The sequence below is a fragment of the Ahaetulla prasina genome, chromosome 4 (genome assembly GCF_028640845.1).
Source record: "Ahaetulla prasina isolate Xishuangbanna chromosome 4, ASM2864084v1, whole genome shotgun sequence".
NCBI classification, from domain to species: domain Eukaryota; kingdom Metazoa; phylum Chordata; class Lepidosauria; order Squamata; family Colubridae; genus Ahaetulla; species Ahaetulla prasina.
Genome location: NC_080542.1, coordinates 141,314,012 through 141,338,575, shown reverse-complemented (window position 1 = coordinate 141,338,575; position 24,564 = coordinate 141,314,012). Strand labels below are relative to the sequence as shown.

The following is a 24,564-nucleotide window of genomic DNA, read 5'->3' as shown; positions in this document are numbered from 1 at the left end:
ACAGCAATAGAGAGAGATAAGAAGGAGTAGAGAGACGGAAGAAAGGGAGAAGAAGAGACAGAAAAAGAAGAAAGGGAAGAGGAGAGGAGAGGAAGAAAGGAAGGGGAAATAAGAATAGGAGAGAAGGTTAAATAGGGAGGAAGAAAGGAGGACTGGGAGAAAGAAAGGAGAAGGAGAGAAGGAGTAGGAGAGGATGGAAGAAAGTAGGAAGGATAAAAGAAGGGAGGGAGAGGAAAGAGAAAGAGAAGAAAGATTGCTGTAAAACAAAAAAGACGAAATGGAAGAAAGGCAACACCAAACATGTTTGAATATATCAGGATAAAAACTGAATTATCTAAAAATAATAAAAGAGAATATATCAGTAAAAATGGAAAAATTAGAACTAGAGGGCAAAAGAAGATGTGGTTTATATAAACAAGCATAGAAACATTAAGATATGATTAAAAATATGGAAAAAGAACATTTTGGCAGAAACTAAGTAAAATGTATTTGGATATGTTGTTGTATAAGATATGATATGGCCAATACTCTGTTCATAAAGTATGTGGGCGGGTGTGTTTGAAGAAAAAAATCAATAAAAATTGATTAAAAAGGGGGATTCAATAGGCCAGAAAGTTCCCAAATTCAATATCACCTCAGATTTTATACATACTTGTTGATAAAATTGCAAGATATAGGAGAACAACAGGCAGTGCTTGGTGGTGGTGGTGGGGTTAAACATATCATCAGTTTAGAATTATTACATCCCCCACAATGATCCAATTTCAACCCCTCTTAAATTCCACTAGCCCTTATTTGGAGCCAATTTAGTACTGAACTTTAGTGGACTTGAGCTTTGTGTATAGACTGGATTTACCTTATAGATTTGAGGAACAAATCTACTGAACCACACTTTAATGTATGGTCCTGATTGTTTGTGCCTCCGTACAGAAAAGGGGAGAAGGAGGAAGGAACGAATAGAAATTGATGAGCAAAGTCCCAGGATTGTTTGCAAGGGTCTGCACAGTTTCTTGCACAGGTTGTCCCCAGTCGCAGCAGAGTGATGCTGGTCCACCTCAACCATTTTGAACACGGACACAAAATGTACATTTCTACTGATGACAAGAGCAGGATCCTACCAGTGGTGGGTTGCCCTCAGTTCAGACGGGTTCTTGCGAACTGGTAATAAAACTGGGGGTAGGCTTTAATCTAGATTGCAGAAAATACGACTTCTGTAACAGAATCATCAGTGCTTGGAATACTTTACCTGACTCTGTGGTCTCTTCCCATAATCCCAAAAGTTTTAACCAATAACTTTCTACTATTAACTTCACCCCATTCCTAAGAGGACCATAAGGAGCGTGCATAAGAGCACACAAACGTGCCTACCATTCCTGTCCTATTTTTTTTCTTTTTCTCCTTCTTATATATATATATATACATATATGCTTATTCCTCCTAATATTTACTCTTATATATGTTTATACATTATATAATCTTTTCTGTATGATACATATATATATTGTTGTGACAAAATAAATAAATGAATAAATAAATAAAAATAGGCTCTACCCACCGACCCCGATGTCATCAGGAAGCTTCCACACAGAAGCAAGCGCGCGTGCGCAATCCCACTGCGAACCAGTAATAAAGGTAAGTAGATCCCACCCCTGGATCCCACCCATTAAATCAAGAGGCTCAAATTCAGAATACAAACTATTGCACATCTGTTTTCCTCCTACCTCTATTTTCATACAGCAGGCAAAGGAACCAGAGCAAGGCTCTTACGGGAAAAATAGGATCAATGCCTTACTTTTCCTTGATCTGGAGAAGAACTTGATTCCTCCAGGGGAGGTGGAAGGATTAGAGCCAGAGGAGGAAGAGTCTTTTGAAGACGACCTAAAAATCCCACTGAAGCTCATGCGTCGAGGGGAGCGAGGTGGTGATTCCTGGTACGGGAAGGGAAACACCGTTTTGGGTGAGCCTGGACTATGTTTAGACTTGACAGGAGCAGAAGACGGACTGGAAGGTCGGTTCTGGAACCCCTTTGAGAAGATTCCTTTGGAGGGGCTCCCTGAATTGTAGCTGTCTTCCGTCTGCAAAGGGGGGGAAAAAAGTGTTGAGTTGAAATAATGGGAATTCATAGAATCATAGAATACAGAATCATAGGGCTAGAAGGACCTTTTAGGTCAGTGGTAGTCAACCTGGTCCCTACTGCCCACTAGTTGGCATTCCCACTTTCATGGTGGGTGGTAGGGGTTTTCTCTGATACTGAAAACACTTTCCTTTTTTTTAATTTAATTGACTTTTTAAAAAAAATTCATAGCATTATTTAAAAACATTTTCATTAGGTTTTCATAAAATTCCCCGTGACAATTTAAATTTCTGAAAATATACTATTTGTATCACCCGCACATAAGTTTAGTTCACATTACATAAATGAAACTAAAGGTTTAGTGCGACCGCAAACAAAAGAGCCTCGTCCCAGAATAGCTCGCGCATCTCCCCCCACACCACCCAGCTGTAACAGACAAGCAGAGCTGGTAGCTGGTGGCCCCCCCAAACCCAATCCATGATGCGCGAGAGGCATGTGCAGACGATGATACACGGCGCACTACCGTGGAACCAGTGGGCGGTTAGAAAATTTTACTACTAACAGAAATACAAAAGTGGGCAGTAGGTATAAAAAGCTTGACTACCCCTGTTTTAAGTCTTCTAGTCCAATCTCCTGCTCAAGGCAGGAGACCTTATACTATCCCGGTCAAAAGGTTGTCCAATCTATTTTTTGAAAACATCCAGTAACGGAGGACCCACAACTCTGAAAGGAAAATTATTCTATTGATAACTGTTCTCAATGTCAGGAAATTTCTCCTGAACTCTAGGCTGGATCTCTCCTTAACAAACTTCCACCCATTACTTCTTGTCCTGCCCTGTGGTGCTTCGGAGAATCCCCTCAAATATTGGACGTCCACGGTGGGCGGAGCCTCCCGCAGCCGCTGCTATCTGTTCACCAGAGCCAGATAGAACTGGCTGGATTTCGCCCCTGTCCTCAACCAATGCAATAACCTTCCTTGTCTAGAGATGGATTTAAATCTGGGCCTCCTTGGTCTTAATCCAACATCTTAACTCTGGCCAGTCATTCCATCCTCCTTCTCTCCAGCTTCTCTTTAAGCGAGTTGGGTCTTTTCAATCTCTGTGGCCTGACCTTCAAGGATGACGAATTTTATTTCCAAAACAGCTGTAGCTCTGCTGATGAGGGATATATAATCTAGTCAGAGATTGTTTCTAACTCAGGGGCAATAATTTCTCATCCATCTAGCAACATCAAAAAGAAGCCAACCTGACGTAAAGTGGTTTAAATAGTTAAGATGCCTATCACGGTTTAAATGTGTAATGTTATTTTAATTTTGTTCGCCACCTAGAACTACTGTTGTGAAATGAGCATATATAAGCAGATACAAACAATTTAAATAAAACAGATGAATTTGAGACGTCAAAAATAAGTCTCAGCACCAGTACAAGATGGAATTTAATCCCTGATTAAATACAAGAAATGCTGATGGTTGAGAGGTAGACAAAAACCATTTAAAATAAAATGGAAGGATTGTGGAAGAAAAGAAAAGCCACCTTCTAAGATTTCCCAGGTAGAGTATATTTTGTTTTTTTATGCAGTATTTAGGAGAGAAAAATCCCATGCAACATCCACCTTCTAAGTTCTCAGAAAGAAAATCTGAGGTAAGTCTCAAGTAAAATTTATTTGAGATCTAAGGCAGGACTTGATTTAGGTTTGGTTTTTTTTCACACATAAGGATAGATGGATTGGTGGGTCTTAAAGGTTGGAAACCTGCCCATTTGACTGAGTTTCAAAGGCTTTAAAATAAGCCCGGAGCACCATTACCTAAAGATTTGTCATCTAGGATGAATTCATTGAGGGCATCCAAGCATATTTCTTTACAGGACATGCAGCAAGAGCAATTTTTGAATAATTTATTAAAACAAACAAAACATCTACCATCTTGCTCTTTTTATCAACCTCATGGATGCTGCCATCTGAATTCCTTTCAATCAAACAGAACAGACATACCTTAATTACCCACTTCAAGATCACGGACAGAGATCAGATCAATCACCCCTCCCTCCCTCCCTCCCTCCCTCCCTCCCTCTATCTTTTTGGTCAGGGGTCTCCAACCTTGGCAACTTTAAAACTTGTGGACTTCAACTCCCAGAGTTCCTCAGCCAGCTTTGCTTTGCTCTGGGAGTTGAAGTCCACAAGTCTTAAAGTTGCCAAGGTTGGAGACCCCTGTTCTAGGCTGCCCAGCCCCAAAACTGATTCCAGATGCTGCTCCAGTGGGCAGGCCCCTTCCTAGGTCTCTCTAGATGACATCACTTAATTGGCAGGATCTAAAGCAAGTTGTCCAACCATATAGGGTGAGCAAAGAATGATGCTTCCCAGATAATTGAACTCTGTGCAATTTATTTATAGATAACATAGATAACATATATTTGAAAGGCTGTCATAATGATGAGGGGGTGTACCTGAGGACAAGACAAGAACTAGCAAGTGGAAACTTATCAAAGAGAGATCCAACTTAGAACTAAGGAGAAATTTCCTGATAGTAAGTACACTTTGATTAGTGGAACAGCTTGTCTCCAGAAGTTGTGCATGCTCCAACACTGCAGGATTGAACAGCCATTTGTCTGGAATGGTATAAGGTCTCCAGCTTGGGTGAAATTAAACTAGAAGACTTTCAAGGTCTCTTCCAACTCTGTTATTTTATATTCTATATTCTAGCAAATAGAAGAGAATATTTGTAGCTCAGGATTGAATTGAGTTGGGGGTGTCCTTGGTGCTCTTTGAGCTTGGTTGTTTTCTTGCAGACATGTCATTACTAAACTAGGTAATATATTCACTGAATGAAATTATTGCAAGAGAAAAGCCAGACAGCACTAACGACTCCACCATAGGTAACATGTATTCCGTAATATTCAGTCCTCCAGCTGTCAGTATGTATCCTATATAAACTACAAGAAATATGTTCATTTTTAATGTGCGTTGCAACTTGGGCAGATGTTTGAATGGGGATGTCCTTAATCCAAGGCTCTTGAGACAGTTCAAGTTCAATTCCAAGAATTTCCAATCCACACAGCCAGCCGAAAGTACCAGTCTGGGGAAAATTAGGCCACCCAGAAATTTCTTCATATTTGAATGACAATACCAGTACAATTTCTGGACAGCAAGAAAGTGGCAGGTCAAATGTTGTAACTTCTCAGCAGAAGAATATAATTGCTTTCAGCTAAGACATTAAATGGGACAAAAGGTAGAAAATTAGTCCATTTCGTATTCACCACTTGCAAATCAAATGTATTTTTCTAGCCAGAATTTTCTGATTCTAGGACTTGATTAAGTTATTTATTTTCAGTTCTTTCTCTCTCTCTCTCCACCCACCCCATCCAGTCACCTACATCACATCTACACCCACACATACATTTCCTTTTCTCAGGGTTCTTCTCATTTATTTATTCATTTATTTATTAGATTTTAACTTGCCTTTATTACTTTAGAAGTAACTCAAGGTAGCAAACATATGCAACACTCCTTCCTCCTCCTGTTTTCTCCACAAGAATGACCTTGTAAGGTGAGCTGGACTGTAATTTCACTGCAGTCTGGCGTTTCCTGTGCTTTCTCCATATCATTGTGCTTTATAGGCAGTCCTCAACTTATGACTGCAATTGGAACTGTTCCACTGTTATGTGCTCATTAAACTGGCATCGGAATTTTAAATAGCTTTTAATATTTGATATAAATTTTATGGGGTTTTTTACGATTTAAAATGTTTTAATTTGGCCTTATATCTAATAAGTTTTTTAATTATTGTTTTATTTGTATATAATTGCTGTTTTATCTTGGCTGTGAACCACCCTGAGTCCTTCGGGAGAAGGGCGGTATAAAAATCCAATAAATCAAATCAAATCAAATCAAATCAAACGAATCATCATTTGACTACACCTGATTTTATGACTTTTTTTTGCCACTGTCGTTAAGCAAATCTGGCTTTTTCCAACTGATTTTGCTTGTAGGGAGCCAGCTGGGAAGGTCTTTAATGGTGATCACATGATCCTGGGATGCTGCATCCATTATAAATACATGCTTGCAATTACTGCAGGTTCAAGTCCTACCAGGCCCAAGATTGACTCAGCCTTCCATCCTTTATAAGGTAGGTAAAATGAGGATCCAGATTGTTGGGGGCAATAAGTTGACTTTGTATATAATATACAAATGGATGAAGACTATTGCTTGACATAGTGTAAGCCGCCCTGAGTCTTCGGAGAAGGGCGGGATATAAATGCAAATAAAATAAATAAAATAAATGCTGATTGCCAAGTGCCCGAAATTATCACATGACTATAGGGATGCTGCAACAGTGATAAATGCAAAGACCAGTGAACAATCGGCCACAAACTGAGGACTCCCTGAACACAGTAGATTTAAGAATTACAACATATTACTTTTGTGGCTCAACTCTCGCCCTCTCATTCTAGGAGGTGGGCCATCTTTGTATCGTGATCCCTTCCTTTTGGATGGACAGCAGAACATCTACTTGTACTGCTCTTCTTTTAGCATGTGCTGAATCTTTGTTGCGAATCTGGGGGACTGACTGGGTTCTTCTTCATCTCCCTCGCAGCCTTCTTTTTTGAGGAAAATCCAAAGCAACCTGACAAACCCACACTTCAATAAAGCCCTCCTTGAACTTTCCCACTTCACTTGGAAACAAAAGCACTGATCTCACTTTAAGAAGCCATCTAGCAAAAAAATTTGTTGCATCTTGCCCAGGACTAAGATCTTGTAACACCCAAACCTACTCCACTGGTGTTACAAGATGTTTCTTAGTATTCTAGAATAGAAGAAGCAATAGCACAGCACTTAGACTTATGTCCCACTTCACAGTTCTTTCCAGCCCTCTCTAAGCGGTTTACAGAGTCAGCCTCTTGCCCCCAACAATCTGGGTCCTCATTTTACCCACCTCGGAAGAATGGAAGGCTGAGTCAAACTTGAGCTGGTCAGGATCAAACTGTTAAATTGCAGGCAGCTGACAGCCAGTAGAATTAGCTGCAGTATTGCAGTCTAACCACTACGCCACCATGGAACAGAAGAAGACTCTCTACTTCAAATGTTGGGACAATAAGTCAACCCCTTGCTCTTGGCCATGCTGAGCTGCAGAGAAGGGAATTGGGGTCCAAGGCACCTGGAGATAAGGCTCGATGGGCTCTTCCTACACTAAGACGTCCTTCCACAACCTACCACATATATCAACCTGATGTTTGATATATGTGGTAGCCTATAACTGCCATGTTCCTTAGCGCATACTGCTATTTGAATATTCATCTTCTCTTACAAGTTCTTGGTTTGGTCCCAGAAATTTCTGCACAAGCTTTTTAGAAGTAAGTTAATCAGGAAAAAAGTGACAAAAAACATCATGACGGCGCCTAGCTATAAATTTTCACTGGCAACTACAGGCAAAAACTCATCTGTGCATGCAGACTCATCTCATCAGTGGCTTCATGATTTTTCTTTTAGCTTTTAATTAGAAAAAAATAAAGCATTAAACTCCAATCCAAGGGATAATGGCTTTACTTCGTAGATAAGAATACAGAATAGCATCAAGAAGAGAGTGGGTGAAATGCAAACCTTTTAAGGTCCTGGAATGTACTTTGCTTAACACAGTAGTCTTTTTTCCGCTCTCAATTAGACTGTAAAAACCCTAAAATGTCGCACTATGGTAGATGTGAGTCAGCTCCACAGTACTTCAGCCAATTTCAGCTGCTAAATCAATCTACTTGTGAAATCAGTGGATTCTGGAAAACATTAACACCAGACAGAAAAATTGCTCCTGGAATTTTTCTTGAAGTTGTCTCAAGAGGTTAAAAAAATAAAATTAGAACATAAGAGCAACTGCATTTTAAATGCTACCCTTCCAAATGTGTTCCTCAGGAAAAATACTGATAATCACATTTGTTTAGTGACCATTCAAAGCTACAATGGCACTGAAAAAAGTGACTTATGACTGGTTTTCACACTTACAACTGTTGTAGCATCCTCATGGTCACGTGATCAAAATTCAGATGCTTGACCAGATGGCAAGTATTTATGACAGTTGTTGTGTCCCGGGATCAAGTAATCTCATTTGCGACTGAGAAGTAAAATCAGTGGGGAAGCCAGCTTCATCTGATAACCATGTTACTAATACCAGCAGTCATTCACTTAACAACTATGGCAGGAAAGGCCGTAACATGGGGCAAAACTCACTTAAGAAATATCTTGCTTAGCAATGGAAATTTTGAGCCGAGGGCTATTTGTATTCATTTTCAATATAATATCACAAAGAATCAGATCAAAGTTTCGGTATAGTTAGTATAACATTCCCACAGTGGCTAACCAGATGCCAGGAGAAAAACTGACCCGTTCTGGTTTTGTTTCACCACACTTGCTGGAAGTGTGGTGAAAAAAACACACACACAAATGGATCAGAATTCACCGACATATGGCCTGTTTTCAGAAGATCTGACTTCTCCACTGTCTGTTGTAGTCCACCAGCAGCCTACGGAGCTGGCAACAGAGTCGGACAGCGATGAGGCTGAGGTGAGGCCAGGGCCATTGGGGAGTGAGGTGCAGACTCCAGAGCCTTCAGACAGAGCCTGATAGTAGTGAGGCAGAGGAACAGGAGGAGCCTGTTCCTAATGCACGCATGAGAAGAGCTACCAGAAGGCAAGAGCAGCTCAAGCAAAAAAGACAACTCGGGAGTAGGGCCAAGAGATGATTGGCCCCTCCCATAAGGCTTAAAACAGAGCAGCAATGGCGTTTGGGCTCTTTGCTGGAAAACAACGTTGATAGCTTTGTCTTCTGCTTTGGCAACATCTTGCATTTATTTTTGTGGCTTCTGGACATTTGCCAGGAAGGGCCTTTGGCAGTTTGCCTAATTGGACCAAGCTTTGCGATAGGACTGAGGAATTTGTGTTCAGAGGAATTTGTTTTAATTTGAGTTGAACGACACTGGGAATGAAGTAATTCTCAGCTGTTCAAATAAAGTTAGTTTGTTTGTTTTTTCACAGACTGAGTTTCCTACTACCTACTTGGGCCTGGGTCACAACACCATCCCATAGTATGCTATGAGATTGGTGCTTGCTTCTCCATTTCATTCATTGCAGATGACAATTATTCTTTCTTTTCTTTTCTTCTTCTTCTTCTTTTTTTTTTTTGCTCTTAATCGTTGTCTGAATATAAAAAAAATCTCCACTCTATCCCATTAGGCGGTCTCAGTGTGTCATAAGAACCTTCTTGGGAAGACACTGTTGAGCAACTGGTTAGTAGTTCATGAGATATTTGGAAGATTATTTGAGAAACTCATTATGGCGAGAAGGATAAATATAGCTCTGGAGAAATGAAAGCCTCTGTCTGTTTTTGGCCTTTCCGGTGATACTTTAATGAGCATGTTTTTTAATTGGGTGGCTTTCCTGATGTTGGGGGAGCAAAGATGTTATGAAATAAAGAACAGTGGAAATGGAAAGAGACCTAGATGCATCCATCTCTCTCCCTCCCTCCCTCTCTCTCTCTTTCTCTCTCTCTCTCTCTCTCTCAACTCCTCCTGCTGACTGCTTGAACTACTTCTACTCCCTGCCGTTTTCTTGGCAAAGTTTTTTTGGAAGTAGTTTGCCATTGCCAAAGTCACCCAGATAAATATTAGTTATTTACTCTTAAACACTTAGCCCAACTTTAAACTGGAATAACGGAAGGGACTTTGGAAGTCTCCTTGTCCAACCTCCTGCTCAATTAGGAAACCCTATAAACCATTTCAGACAAGTTACCTGTCCAGTCTCTTCGTCAAAACCTCCAGTACTGGAGCACCCACAATTTCTGGAGGCAAGCAGTTCCACAGATTAATTGGAAACTGAGAATGGCACACATAGCCATTAGGTGGCTAGTGGATACGACGACGACACCCTGTTTCCTTTCTGTGCACTCTTTGCTCCCTCCCTCTCCACCCTAATTAATTTAATTTTAACTGAATTTTAAATGTATGATCCTTATTTATTGTTTTAATGTTTTACAGTGCATTTTAATTGAAAGTCTCTAGGCTGCCTGTAGGCTGTAAGGTTGTCTCTGGCAATATGGGCAGCATACAAGTTTAATAAATAAAATTAAATAACACAACATTCTTAAGAGTTCATTAATTTGGTTTTCAAAGGGCATTTGAAGGTCTCTACCTTTCGCGAAGCATGTTTCTCAGACCCATCCATATCCCCATCCAGGAACGGCATGGCAAAGGAACTGAGATCCTAAAACAAACAGAAGTTTAGAAAATTTCATTAAAGCTTGAAAAGCAAACACTACCCATAATCTACAAATATCATGAAGCCCCAAAGCTATTTGAGCAGATACACCCTGCTCCAGGATAAATTTATTTGAATGAGATCAATGATAATCATTAAAGGACACGACAACACAGGATAAAAGGGTACAGGGCTGGCCACAGCGGTTGTTCCAATACCCAAGATAGAAGCTACAAAAGGTGACTGAAGCTGCGGCCATTTTGTTTTATGTATGACAGGCATAAAAGACAGGTAACGGCCTTTGGGGATACTATCTTGGTTGCCACCTTGACATTTTGGACCACACCTTGCTAGCTGCCTCATATAAAGTGTTTTGGGATCAGAGCAGTGGTGGGATTCAGCCAGTTCGCATCACTTTGGGAGAACCGGTTGTTAACTTTCTGAATAGTTTGTTGAACTGGTTGTTGGAAGAAATCATTAGGGCAGAGAACCGATTGTTAAAATTATTTGAATCCCACCACTGGATAGACAGATAGATAGACAGACAGATAGATAGATAGAGATAGAAAGAAAGATCGCCAGATGAGAGGCAGACTCAGAAACAGAGAAGGAGAGAGAGGGAGGGAGGGAAGGAGAGAGAGAGAGGGAGGAAGAGAGAGGAGGAGAGGGAGGGAGGGAAGGAGAGAGAGGAGGAGAGGGAGGGAGGGAAGGAGAGACAGAGGGAGGGAAGGAGAGGGAGGGAGGGAAGGAGAGAAAGAGAGGGAGGAAAGGAGGGAGAGAGGGAGGGGGAGAGAGGGGGAGAGGGAGGGAGGGAGGGAAGGAGGGAGGGAAGGAGGGAAGGAGAGAGAGAGGAAGGGAGGGAGAGAAAGAGAGGAAGGAGGGAGAGAGGGAGAGAGAGGGGGAGATGGAGGGAGGGAGGAGGAAGGAGAGAAGAGAGGAGGAAGGAGGAGAGAGGGAGGGAGAGAGGGGAGAGGGAGGGAGGGAGGGAAGGAGGGAGGGAAGGAGGGAAGGAGAGAGAGAGGAAGGGAGGGAGAGAAAGAGAGGAAGGAGGGAGAGAGGGAGAGAGAGGGGGAGATGGAGGGAGGGAGGGAGGGAAGGAGAGAAAGAGAGAGGAAGGGAGGCAAGGAAAGAGAGAGAGAGAGAGAGAGAAATGCAGGTATAGAAATGGAGCTCAAATGTAGTGGGAGGTGTTAGCATGTCCACCTTAAAGCCAAGCAAGTGGAAGAAAGACAACTTCAGGGGACCCTTTCAGATCACAGGAGATACCTCCTCAAAGGTCGTTGCTCCAGGAACCAAACCACTTTTGGTCTTAGTGGGAGCAGAAACATACATGCTCTTTTTGTCATGCAACATCCGAGCGGATGATCTAGTCTGCAATTCTTTTGCAGTATGAGGATAATGCTTCTCCCTCTTCTTCCGCAGCCTCATGATCTTTAGAATCCTTGAGGTCTTAATTCCTGGTGAACAAGGTTCGCCTAAGAAAATTCAATCCCCTACGGTTCTCTTTTTTCCCAGAAAAGGAAGGACAACTGCACTAACAAGTTTTCCCTCCTATCCTGGCACCTTCTCAAATCAGTTAGAAAAAGCAGTTGGTTCCTCGTTCTTCATTCTCTTTCCGGAAGGTTCTAGAATCATCAGGCAACCATCTTGGCAACTTGAAGACTTGTGGACTTCAACTCCCAGAATCCAGGTTCTTCCTATAGCCAAGAAATATCTATATACAGATAGACCTTGGCTTACAACCATTCGTTTAGAGGAATGAAATGGAAAAAAAAAAGTGACTGATGACCATTGGTCACACTTACGATCGTTGCAGTATCTCCATGGTGACGTAATCAAATTTCAGACGCTTGGCAACTGGCATGTATTTTTGATAGTTGCAGTGTCCTGGTGTCATATGATCACCTTCTGTGACTTTCTGATACTCACAGGGGGAAGCCAAATTCACTTAACAACCATGTTACTAACTTAACAACTGCAATGATTCACAAAACTGGGCAAGAAGGGCTTAACAATTGTCTTGCGTAGCGACGGAAATTTGGGGGTCAATTGTGGTAGTACATCGAGGACTATCTGTACTCGTCCAGGGCTCCTGTTCTTACATGCACACCTGCAACGACCTTAGCATTTAATTCACACAGTGTCAGTGCTAAGCTGTCTTTGAATCTAACTGGAGACACAAGTAATTCCAGAAGACCAGCATGGCTGCCTTTTCGAATTGAATGAAAAAGAGGCAGTATTGGGGTGCCACTGCTTCAGAGGTGGGTTTCAGCAGGTTCTGACCAGTTCTGGAGAACCGGTAGTGGAAATTTTGAGTAGTTCGGAGAACCGGTAGTAAAAATTTTGACTGGCCCCGCCCCCATCTCTTCTCTGCCTCCTGAGTCCCAGCTGATTGGGAGGAAATGGGGATTTTGCAGTAACCTTCCCCCCAAGTGGGGTGGGAATGGAGATTTTACTGTATCCTTCCCCTGCCACGCCCACCATGCCATGCCCACAGAACCCTTAGTAAAGAAAATTGAAGCCCACCACTGCATTGCTTGATTTATTTGCAGGAACCCATCCATTGGCCCCCATCTTCACCCATATTTTCAATAAATCACTAGAGATGTGCTATGTTCCTTCTTGCTTCAAACGCTCTACCATCATCCCAGTGCCGAAGAAGCCCACCATCAAGGAACTGAATGACTACAGACCAGTTGCTCTAACATCTGTAGTCATGAAAACCTTTGAAAGGCTAGTGCTTTCCTACCTGAAAACCATCACGAATCCGCTCTTAGACCCCTTGCAATTTGCATACCGAGCAAATAGATCAACAGATGATGCTGTTAATATGGCTCTGCACTACATCCTACAACATCTTGAGTCTCCAAAGACCTATGCAAGGGTCCTTTTTGTAGACTTTAGTTCAGCATTCAATACCATCATTCCAGACATTCTTCTAACTAAGCTAAACCAGCTACAGGTACCGGAACAGACTTGTAAGTGGATCACAAGCTTCCTAACAAACAGGAAGCAGCAGGTGAAGCTAAGCAAGATCACATCAAATACCTGTACAATTAGCACAGGGGCCCCCCAAGGCTGTGTGCTCTCCCCACTTCTCTTCTCTCTGTATACCAATGACTGCATCTCCAATGATCCATTTGTTAAGCTACTGAAGTTCGCAGATGACACAACAGTGATTGGTCTCATTCGAGACAATGACGAATCCGCATATAGGCGAGAGGTCGAACGACTAGCCTTGTGGTGCAACCAAAACAATCTGGAACTGAACACACTCAAAACCGTAGAAATGGTGGTAGACTTTAGGAAAAACCCTTCCATACTTCCACCTCTCACAATACTTGACAACACAGTATCAACAGTAGAAACCTTCAAATTTCTGGGTTCTATCATATCGCAAGATCTCAAATGGACAGCTAACATCAAAACATCATTAAAAAGGACAACAAAGAATGTTCTTTCTGCGCCAACTCAGTAAGCTCAAACTGCCCAAGGAGCTGCTGATCCAATTCTACAGAGGAATTATTGAGTCTGTCATTTGCACCTCTATAACTGTCTGGTTCGGTTCTGCAACCCAACAAGAAAAACACAGACTTCAGAGGATAATTAGAACTGCAGAAAAAATAATTGCTACCAACTTGCCTTCCATTGAGGACCTGTATACTGCACGAATCAAGAAGAGGGCCGTGAAAATATTTGCAGATCCCTTGCATCCTGGACATAAACTGTTTCAACTCCTACCCTCAAAACGACGCTATAGAGCACTGCACACCAGAACAACTAGACACAAGAACAGTTTTTTCCCGAAGGCCATCACTCTGCTAAACAAATAATTCCCTCAACACTGTCAGACTATTTACTGAATCTGCACTACTATTAATCGTTTCATAGTTCCCATCACCAATCTCTTTCCACTTATGACTGTATGACTATAACTTGTTGCTGGCAATCCTTATGATTTATATTGATATATTGATCATCAATTGTGTTGTAAATGTTGTACCTTGATGAACGTATCTTTTCTTTTATGTACACTGAGAGCATATGCACCAAGACAAATTCCTTGTGTGTCCAATCACACTTGGCCAATAAAAAAAAAATTCTATTCTATTCTATTCTTGTTAAGTGAATTAATGATATTTAATAAAGAAAATTGAGATGATGGAAAAGGGGAAACAGGGAGGTCCTTACTGTATGCGATAACAATCAAGCTTCTTTAAACAATACAGTCAGTCTTCGACTTATGACCACAATTGGGCCCTAAATGTATGTTGCTAAGTGAGACATGTTAAATGAGTTTTGCTCCATTTTACGACCTTTCATGCCATAGCTGTTAAATGAATCAAGACAGCTATTAAGTTAGTAACAAGGATATTAAGTGAAGCTGGCTTCCCCATTGACTTTGCTTGTCTCAAGAAAGGGGATCATAATGACCTTCGGACGCAGCAATGGTCATAAATAGGAAATAAGCTGCCAAGCGTCTGATTTTTTCTGATCACATGATCATGGGGACGCTGCAAAGGTTGTAACTGACTTATGACCGTTTTTGGTCCTAAGTCATTTTTCACTGCCGTTATAACTTTGAACAGTGACTAAACGAACATGTTTCTTACATGGATAAGAGAAATCGTATCGAATGAGACAAAGATGCCCAAATCATCTTCATTCATTTATCTTTTATCCAATCTCAATTATTTTTTATAAGTAACTCAAGATGGTAACCGTCTCTAATATTCCTTTCTCCTCCTATTTTCCACACAACCACCCCATGAGGGAGGCTGGGCTGAGAGAAGGTGAGTGATCTAAAAGTGTCCCAGCTGGGTTTCATTCCTGAAACACAACTGTATCCTGGTGATAGCCTCAAAGTCATCCAGCCAGCATGCCTAAGACAGGATTAGAACTCACCATCTCCTGGTCTCTAGCCAGGTGCCTAAGCCACTAGACCAGGGGTCTCCAACCTTGGCAACTTTAAGCCTGGAGGACTTCAACTCCCAGAATTCCTCAGAATTCCACAGCCAGCAAAGCTGAGGAATCCTGGGAGTTGAAGTCCTCCAGGCTTAAATTCTGGGAGTTGAAGTCCTCCAGGCTTAAAGTTGCCAAGGTTGGAGATCCCTGCACTAAACCAAACTGGCTTTCTAATTTTCTACTTCTAGAAAATAAACATCAGTTAATTCCTGCTGTTACCAGGTGCTATTTGAAGTTTCTGATTAACTTCACTTTTCAACTAAACATTTTCTCAACTTTTAGTAGCACAGAGGATAAAGCTGTCAGTTTGCACTGATCTCAGAGGATTCCTGAGGCTTATTCTGTGCCTGGCCCCAATACATCATTTGCTCGTTCTTTTCATTTGCCCACAGCCCTCTTACGGCAAAATCTCATTCTGGGATTGAGGATCTTCAGCCTTTGGAAGGTGTCAGTGGCCTCTTGAACTACTAAATGAAAGCTGAGCACAAAATTAGGGATAGACATTTAAAATTAAAAACAGAAGTGGGTGGACTGCCAGTCCACTGTTCCTTTTCCTGTCATTCGCCACCAGACAAACTCTCGTTCATGGACATAAAGATCTGAATCTCATCCCTTTTGGAGTAGCTGCTTGCTTATTTATTTATTTATTTATTTATTTATTTATTTATTTATTTATTTGTTTGTTTGTATTCTGCTTTGCTGTTTTTAGATATAAAACAGCGGACATTTCTAACATACCTTCCTCCTCCGATTTTTCTGACAACAATAAGCCTGCGAGGTGGGTTGGACCAAGAGAAAATGATTGGGTCAAAGTCAGCCAGAAGGCTTTCATGCCTAGAATTCACAGTCTCCTGGTGATTGGCCCAAAGATATCCAACTGGCTTTCATGTATAATGCAGGACTAGAACTCACAATCTCTTGGTGATTGGCCCAAAGTCACCCAGCTGGCTTTCATGCCTAAGGCGGGTCTAGAATTCACAATCTCCTGGTGATTGGCCCAAAGTCATCCAACTGGCTTTCATGTATAAGGCGGGACTAGAACTCAAATTCTCCTGGTGATTGGCCCAAAGTCAACCAGCTGGTTTTCACGGCTAAAGTATGCCTAGAATTCACAGTCTCCTGCATTCTAGCCTGGAACCTTAACCAGTAGCCCAAACTGCCTCGCTTATAGCCACACACGCTTATAGACATTGTAGGTGGATTTAAACTGCACTCCAGTTAATGAAGGATGCTCCAAAAGAAGTGGAAAGAAGCCATCAGAAATAAAAATCATAACCATAAAGGCTACAGCATTGGTGCTTTAAAAAGGGCAACTTCACAGTGAAAATTAGCATTCTCCATTTCTTTTTACCACCATCTACTGGCCGCCTAACTGTCCTCTGGAAGAATAAATACTGAAGCTGAAGCTTTGGCCACCAAATGAGAAGAGAGATTGAGAAGGATGGAAGGCAAAAGGAGGAGATCGCAGAGGATGAGATGGTCATTGTCACTGACTCAATGGACATGAATTTGGGCAAGCTCCGGGAGACGGTAGAGGAGATAGGAGCCTGGCATGGTGCAGTCCAGGGGTAGTCAACCTTTTTATACCTACCACCCACTTTTATATCTCTGTTAGTAGTAAAATTTTCTAACCACCCACCGGTTCCACAGTAATGCGCCATGTATCATCATCTGCGCATGCCTCTCGCGCATCGTGGATTGGGTTTGGGGGGGCGCCGGCTACCTGCTTGTCTGTTACAGCTGAGTGGTGTGGGGGGAGATGCGTGAGCTATTCTGGGACGAGGCTCTTTTGTTTGCAGTCGCACTATAGCGGCGTTTAGTTTCACTTACGTAACGTGAACGAAACTTAAGCGCAGGCGATACAAATAGTTTATTTTCAAAAATTTAAATTGTCACGGGGAATTTTATGAAAACCTAATGAAAATGTTTTTAAATAATGCTATGAATTTTTTAAAAAAAGTCAATTAAATTTTAAAAAAAGGAAAGTACTTCAGTATCGGACAAAACCCCTACCACCCACCATGAAAGCTGGAACACCCACTAGTGGACGGTAGGGACCAGGTTGATTATCCCTGGTGCAGTCCATGGGATCACACAGACTTAGACATGACTTAGCAACTTAACAACAAAAGTGGGAGGGAGGGAGAGAGATAGAGACAGACAGACAGACAGACAGATCCATTTAACCTAATCAGCTTCCGCAGGCTCCAAATGCAAATATTTAAGAACAGTCAAATCATAACAAATTAGCATTTGAGGGATATAATTAAAAATTGTCTGTGAAAGGAAAGGATTGAAAAGCAATCTAGATGAGAAGAACAGCCTGTTAGGTCCTGTGGGGTTCAAACCAACAGACATAATCTCTTGTACCATACCAATTCTGAGCCTGTTTTCTCATCCCCCTCCTTGGCCAATCTGAAGATACACAAAAGTAATTTTACAGGACTTTTAATCAGAGAGTTTCTAAGGAAGCTACAGTAGTCAGGTCATCAGATGCCTTTATAATTTCATTGATTTATGTCTGCATAACATATTGAATTTGATTAACTACAGATTGTCCTCAACTTACAACCATTTGCTTAGTGACTGCTCGAGTTACAGCGGCACTGAAAAAATGACATTTTTCACATTTAATAACCATTGCAACATCCCTATGGTACCTGATCAAAATTAAGACACCTGGAAACAGGCATTTATTTATGACACTTGCAGTGATAAAATTTTACAACTTTCTGACAAGCAGAGTCAATGGGTATTAAAGCCAGATTCACTTAACAACCATGTTACTAACTGCATGATTCACTTAACAATTGTGGCAAGAAAGGTTGTGAAATGGGCAAAGATCACAACAATTGTCTTGCTTAGCAACAGAAATTTTGGACTAAGTGTATACTTTAGTTCAGTGACTTGGGCAAATCTAGCTCCCACTTAGTTAATGGGTCAGTGTTGTCTTATTGTTATTATTGTTATTATTATATTATTATTATTATAAATGTTATTATTCATAACATTTGTTAATAACCCCCTAAAAATTATTTCATCCCAACATCTGCTATAGCCTTGGGAGTCAGAAATAGAGCTATTGAATTTTGCTCCAGATAGGATCACATCAGGATGGAGCCTATGGAGGTCTCTATACAGATAGTCCTTGACTTACAATCTTAGTGGAGTTTGCCCAGTTATGACACTCATAAAGCAGTTCAGCCCAATTTTATGACCTTCCTTGCTACAGTTGTAAAGCAATTGCTGAGATCATTAAATGAATGCTGCTGTTAATATATCCATTCTTTACTATGGGACATTTTTGCTGAAAACCAAAAGTAAATGCCTTTTTTTTTTTTTTGGCAAAAACACTGAAATCAAAGTCATGTAAATTGCTGCAAATGGTTATCAATGCAGATTGGTTGCCGGGTGCCCAAAGTGGAGTCATATCACTGCACAAGTGGGGGGGGGGCACCGTTATAAGGTCAGAATTGGGTCATACAGTAAGTGCCTTTTGGGAGGTTCAACTTTGAAGATCACTAAGTGGCCAGTTGTAAGTCCAGAATTACCTATGCACCAAGACAAATTCCTTGGATGTCCAATCTCACTTGGCCAATAAAAAATTCTATTCTATTCTATTCTATTCTATTCTATTCTATTCTATTCTATTCTATTCTATTCTATTCTATTCTATTCTACAGATTTTATTCTAACCAAGGTTGCCAGATCCAGACTGCCTAGAATCTAAATAAAACCTACCGGGGGGAGGGCAGGCAAAAGAAGCAGAAAACTAACTCTCTGTTGCCCCTTTAATGGTAATTTGGTCTTTTGTAATTCAGATATGATAACTCTACACATGTTGAATGTGAAGTTGTCCGTAGTATAGTTTAAAAAAAGTCAAGATGGCAATATAATGGGCAGAAGGAGTAACCTGGAGGAAAAACTACTAGTAAGACAAATGGCCAAATAAAAGAAATTTGAATTGGGGCAAAAATGTCATTTGAAAATGCATCTCAGACTTGACCATCCTTAGTTTTATGATGATAAAGGAACAAGGGCGGGAAGATAGATTTAGACTTGCAAGATTCTTTACTGTTGACTAATAATAAAAGTAGTGTTAGAATTCATGAATTTGGGGTTTCCTAATCTGGTCTACCTTAAAAGGTATCTGGTCTACCTTTGATCACCACAATCTTGGCCTTTTTGACCCTACCCTGCGGCACCGCTGACTGAACGCCTTGATGGCCAGTCTAACTAGAGTCTTCTGCCTCTCCTGCTAATACAAGAATTGGCCTGGCTTTCATTTATGAGTTGGTTCACACAACTGGCTTTTGCTGCCAAGATTGGCTGAAGAAGCTGCAACAAAATCATATCTCATACTAATAAACCATCATCCGTGGTTTACCAGTTGTAATGCCTGGGACCGGACGTTATACCAAGCCAAAAGCCAACCACATCATAGTTTTTCTTAATTGCCAAATATGGCCAAGTTCACACACCTTGTTTACCCCTTGCGTAACTGTAGTTTATGAAATTAACCTGGTTTTCTAGCTTGATTCAAGATATTGTACCATCAAATGGCATCCTGAAATTAATCCAAAATTTGTGTGTCTGATTAATATCCTTTGATTTCAACCAAAAATTTTTATAATTAGACCAAGTTTCTTTTTAAACTAAAGCAATTATCTTTACAGTAAAGCAAGGAAAGACGGATTTTGAGAATAAATTGGCATGGCCAGTCTCCCTTTCTTAAACAAGCCTAAACTGGATCGTCTGATAGCTTTTGCACTGAAAATCCCAAAGCCCAATTATAACAGAATTCCAGAAAAGGAGATCTCCCCCAACTTTTCCAAAAAAGGAGCTTGCTAACTTCAACCTCAAAGAAACTTTTTTAAAAATTTGTTTGGAATTTTTATAGAAGCTTGGAGGAAAATAGGAAGCTACTCCTGACAACGCAAAGCCCTTTTTCTCAATCATAAAAGGCAAGGAAGCAGAAAAGTATTGGCAAAGATTTTCTCGTTCCACCTGATCCTTTTTTTGTTTGTTTTTAAAAATCTTTTTTCAATTAAACAACAACTGGGAGCTGGCTTCCTGCAAACAAGAGAGGCATAATCTGCAATTATCTTCATTTGCAAAAAGGCTGGAACTGCGAGGAATATTGAAATAATGAGAGGTTGCAGCAAAGGTAAGTTGGGAGTACATATTTATGAGCTTTATGTTCAGACATTGAAACCACAATCAATAGAACGTTTTATAAAAGGAATTTTGATTCCCCCCCCCCTTCCGTTCAATCGTGTCTGATTCTCAGAAGCTGCCTGGCTAGGTCCTTGCAGTCTTCTTGGCAAGGTTTTTCATAAGTGGTTTGCCATTGCTTCCTTCCTAGGGCTGCGGGAGTGGGACTGGCCGAAAGTCACCCAAGCTGGCTTTCACGCCTAAAACAGGACTAGAACTCACCATCACCTGCTGAATGGCCCAAAGTCACCCAGCTGGCTTTCATGCCTAAGTCAAGACTTGAACTCAGGACCTCCCAGTTTCCTGCCTCATGCCTTAACTGTTTTGATCCAGGATACCAATCTTCAGCAAGTCTGTTTGGCGTAGTCACACCAGCTGGGGGATTCTGGGAGTTGAGATGTTTTAAAATTTGCAGGATTGACAAAATTGCATTGGGCAACAGATATCCAGATATCTAAATCAGTATGACTCTGTGATGGTTCTGGATTAATGGGTATTGCAATCAAACCATCTCAAGATGTCCTTCATGCCAAGCTCATTTGAGTCTGCAGATATAGTTCCTCTAGAACAGCAGTCACCAGCTGGTGGTCCGTGGACCACTGGTGGTCCGCGAGAAAATTTTGGTGGTCCCCAGAAAAATTATTTGCATTTTTTATATTGCACTAAATCAGGGGTCCTCAAACTACGGCCCCTGGACTGGATACATGCAATGAACGCTTGTGTTGCTGCAGAGAGTCTCCCCCTTCAGGGTCTTTTTGTGTGGGTTGGGGTCTGCTTCAGCCTCCTGGTGTGGGGCTTTGGGAGAAGGCTGGAGGGAAGTGCTGCTGGTGGTGAAGAGCCGGAGGGTCTCGTTCTAGTGGGACTGCATCATGGCCTGGAACTGATTGACCATCTCAGCCCACTGAGCCTCCAGGCATCTGTACCTGGCCTTGCACTCCTGCAGATCTTCCCTCTTCTTGGAAAGCCTATGCTCCTAGTTCTCAGTGAGGTGCTTCTGCTGAGCCTCCTTCTCGGTCAGATCCAATTTGAACTGAGCTGTTTTGCCAACTCTTTCTCATGGTGGCTGCTTAGCTCCAACAACAGCTTCCTGTTGGGGCCCTAAGGACCCCGGGCAGGCAGGGGAGGAGTGGGTAGGAGGGGAGAGGTGAGTAGAGGCCGGTGAGGTGCCCCTCGACTTATATATATTGTTGTGACAAAAATAAAAAAATAAAAAAATAAATAAAATTAAGTTGGTCATGGCCACCCAGTCACATGACTACCTGGCCACACCCACCCAGCGGGTGATTAAGCAGATCATATTAGTGGTCCGCGGGATTTAAAGTTATGAATTTAGTGGTCCCTGAGGTCCGAAAGGTTGGAGACCCCTGGCCTAGAATATTTTATATGAATGTATAAATAAGGTTACACTTCAAGTGGCCCTTGTTAAATCGAGCCACAAACAATTCATGATTCAATGAATTGGGAAACCTGGTGACTTTGGGCATCTATTGTACCTGCCGGTACAGGTAGTTCTTTACTTACGGCCACAACTGGGACCAAAAATTCTGTCACTATCTGGTCATTGAGGGAATCACATTGGATTTCATGATTATTATTATTTTTTTTGCCACACTTGTTAAATGCATCATGGAGTTGTTAAATGAATCTAGCTTCCACCATTGACTTTACCTGCTCGAAGTCCCCTGGAATGGTCACAAATGGTGATCATGTGACTTCAGGGTGGTGCAAACGTTGTAAATACATGCTGATTGTCAGGCACCCTAATTCTGACTCCGAGAGCACTAAGCCCATTGGTGCCCTCATATATATGAACAGTTTTAAAATGAATTAAACTAGTGGTTTAATGCAGGTGGTCCTCAATTTACGATCGCAACTGAGCTCAAAATTTTCATTGCTAAGCAAGATCGTAGATCAAGATCCATTTTATCCTATTATTTTTTTTTGCCATGTTTATTAAGTGAATCACTACACTTAAGTGAATCATTTGGTTGCTAAGCTATTCTGGTTTTCTTCATTGACTTTGCTTGTCAGAAACTCCCAACTGGGTGCAACCATCGAAAATACATGCGGGATTGCCAAGCAACCAAAGTTTGGTTATGTGAATTTGGGGATGCTGCAACAATCCTAAATTTGAAAATAGATTGTAAATCACTTTTTTCAATACTATTATAACTTTGAACTGTCATTAAACAAACGGTTGTAACACAAGACCTACCTGCTGTTGTGATCTGTCAGCAGTCTAAGGAGCTGCCAACGGAGTCAGACAGCGATGAGGCTGAGGTGAGGCCAGGGCGATCGGGAAGTGAGGTGCGGACTCCAGAGCCTCCAGAGATTGATAGTAGTGAGGCAGAGGAACAGGAGGAGCCTGTTCCTAATGCATGCATGAGAAGAGCTGCCAAAAGTCAAGAACAGCTCAAGCAGAGAGAACAACTCGGGAGTAGGGCCAAGAGATGATTGGCCCCTCCCATAAGGCTTAAAACAGACCAGCACCAGTGTTTGGGCTTTGCCGGAAGACAGCGTTGTCGCTGCGTCCTCTGCTTCATGTACGTCTTTGTTTTTGTGACTTCTGGACGTTTGCCAGGAAGGGCCTTTGGCTGTTTGCCTAATTGGACTAAGGTTTGGGAGATAACTGAGGAATTTGTGTTGGGAGGCATTTGTTTTACTTTGAGTTGAACTACGCTGGGAATGAAGTAATTCCCAGCTGTTCAAATAAAGTTTGTTTTTCCACGGACTAAATTTATTACTTGGGCCTGGATCACAACACCTGCACACTTGTATTCCCTTGTCACATAGCTCTACTTTGCCTCAAATGATTTTTGAAAAAAGAATATTCATTGAATAAAAGAGTATGTCTAACAACATTACAAAGTAAAATGCAGGTAATCCTCAACTTATGACCACAAAGGAGCCCAAAATTATTGCTGTTAAGTGAGACATTTGTTAAGTGAGTTTTGTCCCATTTTATGACTTTTAGAATAGAATAGAATAGAATTTTTTATTGGCCAAGTGTGATTGGACACACAAGGAATTTGTCTTTGGTGCATATGCTCTCAGTGTACATAAAAGAAAAGATACCTTCATCAAGGTACAACATTTACACACAAATGATGGTCAATATATCAATATTAGGATAAGGATTAATATAAGGATAAGAACATAAGGATTGCCAGCAACAAAGTTACAGTTATACATCAGAAGTGGAAAGAGATTGGTGATGGGAACGATGAGAAGATTAATAGTAGTGCAGATTTAGTAAATAGTTTGACAGTGTTGAGGGAATTATTTGTTTAGCAGAGTGATGGCCTTCGGGAAAAAACTGTTCTTGTGTCTAGAACAACTAGACATTTTGAGAGTAGGAGTTGAAACAGTTTATGTCCAGAATGCGAGGGGTCTGTAAATATTTTCACGGCCCTCTTCTTCATTCGTGCAGTATACAGGTCCTCAGTGGAAGGCAGGTTGGTAGCAATTATTTTTTCTGCAGTTCTAATGATCCTCTGAAGTCTGTGTCTTTCTTGTTGGGTTGCAGAACTGAACCAGACAGTTATAGAGGTGCAAATGACAGACTCAATAATTCCTCTGTAGAACTGGATCAGCAGCTCCTTGGGCAGTTTGAGCTTACTGAGTTGGCGCAGAAAGAACATTCTTTGTTGTCCTTTTTTGATGATGTTTTTGATGTTAGCTGTCCATTTGAGATCTTGCGATATGATAGAACCTAGAAATTTGAAGGTTTCTACTGTTGATACTGTGCTGTCTAGTATTGTGAGAGATATTCATCCCATAGTTGTAGTTGTTAAGGGAATCACTGCAGTTTTTAAGTTAGCAATCCACTTGTTAACTGAATTTGGCTTCTCCGTTGACTTTGGTTGTTGGAAAGTCGCCAAAGGGGATCACAGGATCTTAGGACACAACAACAGTCATAAATCTGAAGCAGTTGCCAAGCTTCTGCATTCTGATCACAGGATCATGGAGATGCTGCAAAGGTCGTAACTGTGAAAAATAGTCATAACTCACATTTTTCAGTGCCACTATAACTTCAAACAGTCACTGAACGAACTCCTGTAAGTTGAAGGTTATTTGTAC

The 24,564-nt window shown here is 41.3% G+C and overlaps 2 protein-coding genes across 5 annotated transcripts in view; one reads left to right on the top strand and one right to left on the bottom strand.

Annotated features, from left to right (window-relative positions):
- The window catches only part of PRKAG2 (protein kinase AMP-activated non-catalytic subunit gamma 2), a 285,727-nt gene that overhangs the window by 174,518 nt on the left and 86,645 nt on the right, over positions 1-24,564 (bottom strand). For 3 of the 4 annotated variants that reach the window (XM_058183747.1, XM_058183748.1, XM_058183746.1), the window contains exons 2-3: positions 10,240-10,311; positions 1,793-2,075 (exon numbers count right to left, since the gene is read on the bottom strand). In XM_058183747.1, coding sequence (XP_058039730.1) covers positions 1,793-2,075; positions 10,240-10,311 — 355 coding nt within the window. Of the gene's footprint in view, positions 1-1,721; positions 2,076-10,239; positions 10,312-24,564 lie in introns of those variants that run through there. The other variant, XM_058183751.1, reaches the window with a different exon arrangement.
- LOC131198743 (uncharacterized protein K02A2.6-like) overlaps positions 1-24,564 on the top strand; it is a 78,912-nt gene that overhangs the window by 1,974 nt on the left and 52,374 nt on the right. The gene's annotated exons all lie outside the window — the stretch shown is intronic.